The sequence below is a fragment of the Acyrthosiphon pisum genome, chromosome X (genome assembly GCF_005508785.2).
Source record: "Acyrthosiphon pisum isolate AL4f chromosome X, pea_aphid_22Mar2018_4r6ur, whole genome shotgun sequence".
In the NCBI taxonomy this organism is placed as follows: Eukaryota; Metazoa; Arthropoda; class Insecta; order Hemiptera; family Aphididae; genus Acyrthosiphon; species Acyrthosiphon pisum.
Genome location: NC_042493.1, coordinates 33,891,157 through 33,903,677, shown reverse-complemented (window position 1 = coordinate 33,903,677; position 12,521 = coordinate 33,891,157). Strand labels below are relative to the sequence as shown.

The 12,521-nt window shown below is 28.1% G+C and overlaps 1 protein-coding gene across 1 annotated transcript in view; it reads left to right on the top strand.

Annotated features, from left to right (window-relative positions):
• Nucleotides 1-6,554: 6,554 nt before the first annotated feature.
• LOC103308264 (peroxidase-like) overlaps nt 6,555-12,521 on the top strand; it is a 7,729-nt gene continuing 1,762 nt past the window's right edge. The window contains exons 1-8 of the mRNA XM_029485088.1: nt 6,555-6,645; nt 6,722-6,986; nt 7,071-7,297; nt 7,369-7,533; nt 7,608-7,804; nt 8,084-8,646; nt 12,100-12,253; nt 12,387-12,517. Coding sequence (XP_029340948.1) covers nt 6,555-6,645; nt 6,722-6,986; nt 7,071-7,297; nt 7,369-7,533; nt 7,608-7,804; nt 8,084-8,646; nt 12,100-12,253; nt 12,387-12,517 — 1,793 coding nt within the window. The remainder of the gene's footprint in view (nt 6,646-6,721; nt 6,987-7,070; nt 7,298-7,368; nt 7,534-7,607; nt 7,805-8,083; nt 8,647-12,099; nt 12,254-12,386; nt 12,518-12,521) is intronic.

The window sequence follows — 12,521 nt, the reverse complement described above, 5'->3', positions numbered from 1 at the left end:
TAACAGCTAAGTTAATAAAAATCCAAAAGTAACTAGTTAAGTTAAAAAGTTAAAATTAATTAATTTTTTAACATAACTTTAACTCGTTAATGCCCAGCCTTGACTGCTTCACATATATATTATAATATATTATAGTGTCTATTTAGGTAAGTTAACTGCTATGAGTAGCCCATAATACAAGTCATTAAATGTTTAATTAAGCACACAAATTGTGCAGTCATTTAATATACTATAGGTGTACTACTATATAGGTAGGTACAGCATTGTTCATCGAAAATGTTAGTATGTATATTATTTATTATTCAATTATTGTAATTATGAAACATTTTATAGGCAGATTTTTTTATATTGATAATATACCATTATTAATAAAAAAGTTAAGTCTAAATATAAATGTTTTGTCTTAAAAAGTAATAAAGGTCATGTGAATTTTGATAGTTTTGTTTAATTTAAATTATTTATTAATTGTAATATGAATAATTAAATATTCATATTCATAAAATTTACTAATTACTAATATCATTGATAATACATAGTATAATACTATGTATAATCAATGCTAATATCCAATACAGAACACTAGATATTTTAGTAACATTTTTTGTTAATTATTTTTATTAGGTATTAGAAAGAACTAGATTTAACGAGTATACCTAAAGGTATACAACATTAATACCCAAATGATTGGTAAATTTACCAATATATTTTTTTATGACTACGTGCTACCACTATGATACAACGATTATTAATTAAATTTATAAATTTTGACTCGTCCACATAAACTTCTGCTTCGATAATATCCATTTATATATTATAATTTATGGAAGGCTTAATAAATTTAATAGTACTCAGCAATAATCATTGTTCATAAATATGATTATTGTTACGCAGGAATTATACAACATTATTTTAATTGTTATATAATATATTATTATGATTATATACATACCGACATTATAAATAAATTATACTTTGACTATAATATATGTATACTTTATATATAGGCTTTACTCTTTATACTGACCATTGACTATAATCATGCTCACCCACAGGACCCAATTCGTGTTTCCGGAAGCCATTACTTTTAGACCCAGAAAAAGCAATAAATGTGACTCTTGCAGCTATTTAAATAACATAATTACTTAAGAAATAGTCCTTCGAAAAAAATATACTACCCTCCTGGTACTTTAGATTCAGAATGTTCAGATACTAGACTAACTATACCAGGAGCTTGGCGAAGAGATACTTTAGAGCAAACTTCGTTTAACAATTTTCCCAGAGTGGCACGAAAAAGTTCGCTGGATGCTACAAACTACAGAGGTGAGAAATGAATTTGGGGAATACTTTTTAACAAACGAACGACGCGTATCCTGGCAGTATGAAAATTCATAACTGACTTATTATTTTTATGATTATTCAATTTTGTTACAATAAAATATAAATTATTATTTTAAAAATCGTCTATCAATTTATTGAATATGATATCAAATTTGATTATATTTATATTTGACAAAATTGTTTACTATTAAATTTAAAATTTGTAAATATCAGTAGGTACATTATGTACTAATTTATTAATTGTAAAATGTATTTATCTTTATTTATATATTTTAAAATATTATTATACACTAAATTTATATTTATATTCATAAATATATTATACACGCATATATATTGTAATTTATGTTACTAAACATGTTACAATTAAATATTATTCTGATTATACACTAACATTATTTGTAAAATAAAAATAGTACATAGGTACCTCTGTATTCACTGTAGTTCTCGGTTTGTTCCTATCTAACAGGAATTCCATGCTCTTAAATGCAAACCATTTTCCTTCATATGTCGAAGCCCCACTTCCAGATTTAGTATTTGCAATTTTTTCTTCTCTCACTCTCTTGGACTCTCTAGCAAAATGGCTTGTAAGGTTTTTAATCTTTCTTTCAACTTCGTCCTTCTCTACATTTAACGAATTGGCGATCTCTTTAAACATCATTTTAAATAAATCACAGTAGCATTTTGTAAAAAAATCACTATTTGATCGATCCCCGCTAAATATGCCACGTGGCTTTCTTTGATGTTTACCGACAACTATCGGGAACCCGCGGCTTCGGCCGATCGGCTACAAAAGCCGCACGGACTCGCGTCCAAACCAAAATATTGAAGCCGGTCGGCAAAGCCACCCGCCAGTGGGGACGCACCTTAATATATAAATGTTTTGAATTTCAGATTTTCAAGGACCATATTTTCAGTATTTGGTTCATATACCATATAAAGAATGTCCAGTGGTGATATAAATATAAATATAAATATCAATATTTTTTTTTTCAAATTAGAACTAACTATTTTTACTGTTGATTGATAAGCAGATTAATTTTTTTTAATATTCATGTATCATACATCCATACTAGTAAATAGTTTATGAGCTATTAAAAAGTTTATACTAACATGCTATATCATATAATATGGAACATTTCAAAGTAATTTTATAATTTTTTCAGACATTTAAAGAACATTTAGTAATATTAATAATCTACGAAACAAGAAGCTCAGTGCTTAATCTTATAAGGTTAATATTTTAATTTAAATATAATATTATATTATGTTTAAACATGTTACAATAATAATATATTATTTGGTTCAAGTTATCGAGCTAAACGCCGTACTGAATGTTTTGCGATTATTTGTTGATTTTGGATAAAAAATAATTTTATTATAAACATATAATAATAATCTTTATCGCAATTTGCAGCAATAAATATATAGGTGGATTATTTAGAAAATATTGATTGCTACTCTCCATATAATCTAAGATTATGCTAGGGCACGGTCTTTATCATTAGAGTATATTAACAATAAAAATATTTGGAATATTAATTATTTAACAAAACATAGACAAATAAAATAACATACCTATACAACATATTTCATAATGCATACATAATACATCATATTATATGTCTTTGAACAAAACAAAATTAAGAAAATAAATTGTAATTTATACATATTATAACATTTAACCAAATGTGAGGGGTGTTTATAGAATAATCTAATACCTATAACTAATTCAAAATATGGGTACTTATATATGAACATAATACGAAGTCACCCAAACCACTTAAATTTATAAATTTTAATATAATATGTATAATGGTTGTTTAGTAAAATATACTTTTTACGAGGATCTAATAAGATGAGATACAGATGATTATTCTGAAAAGTATTTATTAGGTACATATATGGATTTTGATATTCATAAAAAAATTGTACGTACCGTTACAAATAAAAACGTTGATAAAAAAATTATTCATAGATATTTCAAAAACTTTAAAATTTTTTTCTTAATATTTGTTTTTACTTTATAAATAAGAAGAAACAATTTTTTGTTGTTGGATTTTAACATTAATTTAACACCTTATTATATAAATTGGGTAACTACAAATTAATCATCTGTTTTCTGTTTTTTATTTAATTGGCTGTTTGGCATAATAGTAGTCAATCAATACAATTATAGTATTGTAAATACCTATCATATATGACATAAGTATAGGTACTTGATGATCCAAGAATTCACAATGTGATAATTACTTTTAAAAGATTTTCTATTTATTATTAAGTCTCATGAATTTGAACATGGATATCGGCTCCAAATAATCCTTTGGCTCACGTTTTTATTTTTAGGCTTATATATGCTACTACTCGAACACAATAAAGTATATAATACACACACAGCACTGCCGTTGAACCGGTTTGTGAATTCCTGATTTCCGACAATAATACAAAACTTGGCGTCTCAGTGTCGGACCCCCTCGACCAAAATTACAGAAAAAAACTGGTCACTGCCACCCATGACTCCAAGGTCAAATTCCAATAGGATTGTACGTTTGGATATATACTATTGTGGTTTGGGGGTTGTATCGACTCCGCCGTTTCGACATCAATTCCGCCGAGTTTTTGTTAAGTTGATTTCGCTTAATGTTTATCATATTATACGATTTTTTTTTTTTTTTTTAATAACGGTATAGGTTAAGGTACACTTAGTTTTCCATAATACTATAATAGCATAAAGTAAGTTTTATTTAAATGGAAAAATATTTCAAAACACAATTCAAACATTGTCATCCATAACAGAAAAAAAATTTAAGTAATAAAAATATATCATGTGGTAAATTTTTAAAATAAAGATTTGAATATAGGTTTGATACCCATGGATATCCATGGCGTGATACCTATGGATGGGATGGGGTGGGGATGAAGCCAATAGGATCGTCGGTCGGCCTATATGACGGTGGCCGACAGTGGAAACTGAAAACAACTGGAACCCACAGACACCAGTGCATCGACGACGACGACATGACGTGATAGGAATCTGTCTATGTGAAGGTGAGTACCAAACATTTATTTACAAGTAAATAAGAACGTTCTCATTTATAAATTATAATAACACTGATCGTTAAAGTGGTCGCTGGTATTTTTAAAATAACTGCATACATATTTTTTTATTATCTATATTTACATTTTTTTTGATACTGAAGCGATCTCTGAGTAATAAAAATATTTAAAATGTTTTTTTTAAATGTTCAACTCACTGTTCAAGCATTAAAATTTTAATTTGTGTCCATAAAATATACGATCCCCCATATAATTTTTTCAAAATCCTAAATTCAATTGATCAAAATTATTGTAAGTCTAGATTAATTGCTAATGGTGTGAAGGATCTAAAGATAAGGAACGTATAGCTTTGTGAGTATCATTTGCGGCTGCGTTATCAATAATGTAATGAGTAGTTTTTATTAATTTAATCATAATAATAGTAGGTAATATAATATTATTGTTATAATTATAATAAAAACATCCTAAATCATGTAGTTTATAAGTATTCTATTCATATTGTAGTAATTCACAGGCGTGCCATCAGACGCAATATATACATTTTTATTTTTATAATACCATACCATATTATAGGTTTATATTGTATAATGTAGCCGGTAGTCGTTAATTTATACCACGTATTGTAATACTATTGAATATTGTATCATTATACTTATTACTATATTATATTAGCTGACACCGTGCTGTTTCTATGGGAGTGTATGATTTAACTCTAAAGTATCATAGATATACCAAGTTTGATATAATACGGTGGATTAATTAATCAATCAATATATAATCCTAACCTAACCGTAAGTAGGTACTAAAATCCTATGAATAAAAAGAAACCAAATTTAACCTCTTTTTAAATTAGCCTATCTCCTTCCAGAGGTCTAATCTGCACACAAACATTCATATATATTATATATATATATAGTTTTACAATAGTTGTATTGATTATTTAAGCAATCAGTGGTTTACTAATATAATTATATAAATGTAAATAGGTACAATCTAACATCTAAACGTGTTGATTGTTAGTTGATTAAATATTTATTAATTTAATATTTGTCAAGTTATGTTTGAAGTCATGAAATTCACATGCATGACGACAGTGTAGTGTAGTTACTACTTTAGTGTACCTACCTCCCTAGTAAGATTAAAACATTGTGTATTTAACCAGTAAATAACTGAAACTTGCAGTAACAAAATGAGTATCAACGGATTTAAAATCATTTAACATCACCATGTAAATGTAGTAACTGATAGATAAAAAATAACTATGTTTATGCAAATAAACATACTTGAATCACTTTGAGATGCGTCTTTAATGGTTTTTGGGAATTTATTTCAATCCAAAATTGGATTAAGTTGACGAGTTGCATTTTTTACGGTTGTCCAGTTGCAATAATTACAAGATTTATTAATGATAATTTAATTATGTTTTTTTTTCACTCAATTCGCTAAACACTTTATGGACTTTTGCACAATTGTTTTCCATGTTGACAATGAGCACATGCACTTCTATGTACTCGATAAACGTTGGTACACTAGTGTTAGTTGATATTACGATTTACAATAAATGTATAAACCAGTAAATATTAAACTAATATACATAAACACAATACACTATTGAACTATTTACCGTAATAATATTATGAACATACCGTGTTTATTTTTGTCGTTATAAACTCATACCTAAGTTATAACGTTTAGATAAGGATTACGATAATAAAGTTTGACAACGTAATAAATATTATAAATATTATTTAGTTACAATATTAGTACGATCATTGAAAAATTAAATAAAGATTTTCATTTCACATTTATATAGTTAGATATATCCTATTTTATTATTATTTACCTTTAACTTGTTTATTTCAAAATTATAATGATATCCTCTTGTATTAAGATCACTTCTTGATAAACGCAGTTATTACAAAATTAATTACCAAACAGTTAATTTTATAATGTGTAAAATATTGTATGTGGTCTTTCTATTAGTGTGTTAATTAAACGGTCTGCTTCACTACATAATTATGTTTGTCCTATTGGCTTCCAAGAAATAGGTAGGGTTTTAATTAATAACAACTCTTAAAATAGTTAAATATATAAAAAAAAAGTTATAGTTAATAATTAAACATTTTTTAAAAATTATTACAGTTTATATAATGAGCAGAATGAATACCTCGGTATCTATACGTTTGTGGATTTGTATGTTGGTATTCTTATCATCATGTTACAGAGGTCAAACTGATTTCTATTTTAAAGGTATAAATCATAACTTACCTTAAGTTTTGATTATTTTTCATATAAAATGGTAACCATGATTAAATGGTATGTTTAGATGGTTTGATGATAAACAAAACTGACTGGTACCTTCATCTAAAAACCAAAGACTTAGATGATTATATTCAAACAGTTGTCAACCGTTCTAAAGAACGTGAATATTGGGTTACGTATCTTCGAAATAATTTAAATATGGATATTGGAACCCCTGAGCATGGACTATTGATCGATTCTCAGCTTTCCGAAGAACTGTATTCAGTATATTGGCATGCTGAAATTTTTTCTGAAACTTCCTCCAAAATACGCCACAGAGAACGTAACACGTATGTATATATAATATAAGTATCATAAAAAAAGTATATTCTTTATATGCATAAATTTAAAGACAATTTAAATTATCTTGATAGTGGTGGAGGACAATGTGCCATAGACTTATCGAAAGTGAAACTAGACAAGACATCTTTGGGTAAGATTTGTTTGTCCATGTATTACAACAAGACAGCATGCGTCGGGATGAACTTAAAGTATCGTAGTCCTGATGGTTCTTGTAACAACTTGAAACGTTCCTACTCGGGAAAAGCATCCACTGCCTATAAACGCTTGCTGTTTAATAACTATAGGGATAGTTTTATTGGTAAATTTGAAAAAATTATAATTTACCTTTGTGCGTATCTTATGATGGGATTTTATTTACTGTCCATACAGAAGTTTCCGAAGATTCTTTTTCGTCTTACAGACCCAGTCCTAGAAGGCTGAGCGTTGAATTTGTCAAAGACGAGCACTCATCAGATGACTTCAAAACGATGGCAATGGCGTACTGGACGATTTTTGTAGGCCATGATCTATCTCACACAGCAATTTCTAGAATGAGTAGGATTAACCATAACCCTATATTATATTGATTTATCATAATTAATGCATGCAAATTAATAATAAATCCTTAGTGAATAGTTATAATTCTGTGAGCTGTTGTAATGAAAACCGAAAGGAGCTCAGTCCTGGAAACATATACCACGAGTTGTGCTTGCAAGTTGTGATACCGGATGAAGATCCATTCTTCAGAAACAATATTCGTTGTATGAACTACGCGCGTTCGGTGCCAGCTATGCGTTCCGATTGTACTTTTGGACCCAAGGAACAAGTATAAGAGTTATATAAGATAATTCCATAACAATAAACGTATATTTATGTTAGTTATAATACTTAAAATTACGTAAATAATTTCAAGTTTGGTAAATTTATATAATATCATTGAAAAATATTAAAACGGAAACTATCTAACAAAAAAAAATAATAGTGTCTGTTTAGAGTGGTGAACATTTTTGATACCCCAATTTAGTGTTGAGAACTAACTTTTCGAATTCTCCTAAAATCTTAGATAATTACAAATTGAACTTCTTAACATGGTTAATTTTCGCAGATGAACCAAGCTACTCATTATTTAGATGGGTCGATGATATACGGTTCGTCGGCGAAACGGACGTGGGCGTTGAGGACCAACTTGGAGGGCCAACTATTGACAAGCATGGGCTGCGATAACAAGAGCAATGGTGACTCGTTACAGCCGCAGTATATGCCGGTGGAAGAAACTGTATCAAACGCCTGTCAGTATGGTAGGGGCACATGTTATAGAGCTGGTGACATCCGGGCAAATGCTCTTCCCCAACTGACGGTGATGCACACATTGTGGATGAGGGAACACAACCGGTTGGCCAAACTACTGTCCCACGTCAACCCTCACTGGGACGACGAACGTATCTTTCAGGAGGCCAGGAAAATCGTTTCGGCATCTATTCAGCACATCACTTACGCTGAGTGGCTGCCAGCGCTGCTCGGGGAAAACTACATCAGGCGGGACCGGCTTGAACTGCCGACAAAAGGCTATAGTAACGCGTACAACGAGACCACCGACCCAAGCGTCAGCAACAGCTTTGCGACCGCAGTATTACCGTTCGCTAATTCCATGGTTAGTGATACCATAAGGTTCGTGCATACCTGGTATAATTATATTATTATTATTATTATTATTATTATTATTATCGTGCATATGTAGGTTATTTCGGGTTGATGTTTTGATAAAAAATTATGAACATTTCTAGTAATTTGAGAATGTTTCTTTGGAATATTTAAGATCAGTGTGTAAGTGCAAGAAAAGTGGTTGGAGGGTATGCCACTGAAAATCTCCTGAAACCATAGATTAAATACACCAGAAAAAAAAACTAAAAAAATTTAAAATGTCTGTAAACAACTCAAAATGTGTCAAAATATTATTAAACTCAACATATTGTGAAAATTTCATATATCTACAGTTATTCATTTTTTAATTACTTACACCAAAATAAGAAAATCACTACATGAGAGCTCAAATGAATATCCAATCTTCTAAAAATTTGAACTTCAAACGTTAATACAAATTTAATTTGACTTTCAGGTAGGTTTTTTTGATAAAGGTAGAAAAACTTATGAAGAATCTTGAATAAAATTTTCAAATCTTAAATTTAAAGAGAAAAACGTATTTCTTACATAAAATAAACTGCACATTTCTCTATTTTGTCAAAATTTGAAATTTAAATAATTGTAAAAAAAATGGTGACTATCTTTTCAATACTTTTCAACTGTCATGTATATATTAAGAGCATTGTATTAAATTTTCAAGCATTTTGACCAAACGGTTAAAATTTTATTGACATTCATAGAAATTAAAAACTAATAAAATTAGAAACTGTAAACGTCCGTATACGATGCGTTCAAAACACATAAAAATATTTTGCAAATTTTATAGTGTCTAGAAAATGCTAAAATTTTTGTTTTGTTTTTCCCTGAGATTTTGAAAACTATTGAGATTTTTAAATTTTGACCTTAGGAATGCACCAGCTAGATTCACTTTCCCTTCAAACAATATACATAGGATATTTAAAAAAAAGCACATCATTGTAAAATCAATACATTCCTCTCAGAATCTAAAATATATTGTACATAATAATAATATGTAGTAACTTGTTTTTTTTATAAATAATTATTTGTATTTAATTATAGTGTTTCTTTATGGTTGTGAATCTCAACATTTATGTTCATTTTAATCATTTTACTTGTATGATTGTATTAAAAAATTGATTATAAGGACTGGGTATAGGTCTAGTGAATATTATTGTATATTGGGTAAAGCCCCCCACTGCTTAATGTATTACACAAACTTCTTTCTTACCCTGAAAAACTGTTTCGCTACGCCTATTTTTAACACCTATAATCATATAAATCAGATAAATGTTAAAATTAAAATGGTGGGCAAAGGGATGTCGACAAGGGTGTCACGGTATAATGGATGGTATTAAATTGAATTCAATGATATAATATCATTGTATCAGAAAATCGACTGAGGTGAGGTGAGGGGGTATGTCAGTCTACGAATAAGACATTATATACTTATCTATGGTATTAAAAAAAATATATATCTATAATAAATTCCAAATTTATCATATCTAAATATGCATTAGGTACTTATAACACGTTATCCATCAACAACAAACTGTAATACTATCATAGATATAATATAATAGTATACATTAGAAGTTTCAATTACCCACGAATAATATTATACAATCACAACAAAATAACTAAAATAGTTATTTTAGGGTTTTTTAATATGTAATTTCGTCCAAATTTGAACTTAAATTGACTATAACAATAAACTGTATTTATGTATTTTTTAGATTTTTTGGTAACAGAATTAACTACTTACGTGAAATCTTGTTTTAAATTTTAATTCCTTAAATATAAAAGTTGAACATTTTATACATTTTTAACTACAAAATTATTATTCAAATTTAAATTGGAAACATTGACAAAATTTAAATTTTCAATGCTTATAAAAAAAAATGTGACTAAGGATTTTTAATGTTTATCAAATATCATTGTAAAAATTTAGTAGGAGCGTTGTATTAAATTTTCAAGTATTTTTACTCAACAAATAAAGTTTTATTGACATTCATAGTAATAAAACTAATAAAAAAAGGAAAATGATATGTCCTCAAACAAAATATTTTGAGCATTTTATCGTATATAGATAATCCAAATATAAACAACCAGTGAAAATGTCATGTATATACGTTCATTTGTTTTAAAGTTGGACCAAACACCAATATCAATTTTGAAAACTATTGAGAATTTTTTACTTTTGACCTCCCAAAGTACCAACTATAGATTCACTTTCCTATAAGAAAAGATAGTAATTATTTTGTAGTTAAAAATTTATAAAATGTTCAATTCTTATAGCTAATAAGGATTGAAAATTTAAAACAAGGTTCCAAGTAAATAGATTATATATAAATTCTTTTATTCACAATAATATCATCAAATATACTTAGTAAAATAGTGGCTGACAGACTTTCTCCCCTCAGAATCGGTTTTCTTATACGATGATACTTTATCATTGAATTAAAATTTAACGCCATCTATTACAGTGACTCACTTACAAACCTTTTTTTACTATTAGATATTACTATTGTGAACATAATATACTTAATTTAATTTTGGAAAAATTTTTTGAATCGCTGAAAATAAAAAATTTTGTAGTACCAATATTCCGACTATTTTATTTCTTTTATTCAAAACACAATAGACCGTACTAATTTTCCGTTTGTCACAAGGGGTCACTAATATAATTTATTTGTTAAATTTCGTTTCGAATCGTATACGAAAATTGATTCTGAGCAATGACAGTCTGTCAGCCTAAATATTAATTAGTATATTTTATATTTTTATGATATTATTATATTAGTAATTCTACATAAAATAATATGTACCAAAAAAATTGCATTTGAAATAATTTCAACTAAGTTATTTTTATTGTGTATATTATACAATATAATAATACTTAACCTTACCCCTACCATAGTTCATAACCACTACAACAGCTAATAGCCTTAGTCGCCGGAATTAAGTTCAATAAAAAAAAAAAAAATAATATATATTTTAAATATGTTATAATATAATGTTTCCTGAAATGTCATGGTTTTTAATTTGCCTTTTATTATTTAAGATTTATACAATAACACGACCAATTTGGTGATGGGTGGGGGGGGGGTGAAGCCTCCTTGGTTTAAACAAAAAAAGTAGAAAAATTCTACTGTCACTTCAGATTGCTTCTGATCTATCTAAATTTAAAAGTTGCTAAAATATATTTGCACAATATACTTATACTCCATATATAATATGTATTAAATAAAATTAAATTGACGACTGTCTAGTGTCTACATTGTAGACTTTAAGACTTAACAATATACCTACGACAACAATATATGTGAAGACCTCAAAATTGATAATGTACAAAACAATATATATTAAGATGTCGATTGCTGTGCATTTGTTTCTAAAGAGAATCATCACATTTAGCCTACTTATAATTATTAATTTGTATGAACCTTCATTTTTGTTTAGTTTATATACGGAAGACCGAGTGATCAACGCAAACCTTTCACTAAAGGAACATTACAACCGACCAACTGGTGTACTATTAAATTACATGGATCAGCTTGTCAGAGGGCTATCTACGCAGAATACACAAAAAATCGATATGCTATTTACTCAAACGGTAGGTTTTTGAAATACAATCAATATAACACGATGACAAAAACTCATAGATGATGATGACATTATCCATTTAACAGACTATATTTATAAATACGTTTACATATTTTAACATAAGTGATTCGAATTTTTTTCAGCTTACAAATTACTTATACAGTGTTCATCCAAACCACGTGTTTGGAATGGACATTGTCAGCTTGGATATACAACGAACCCGCGATCATGGTATACCAAGCTACACAGAATTTAGAAAATATTGTCGACTAAAGCTA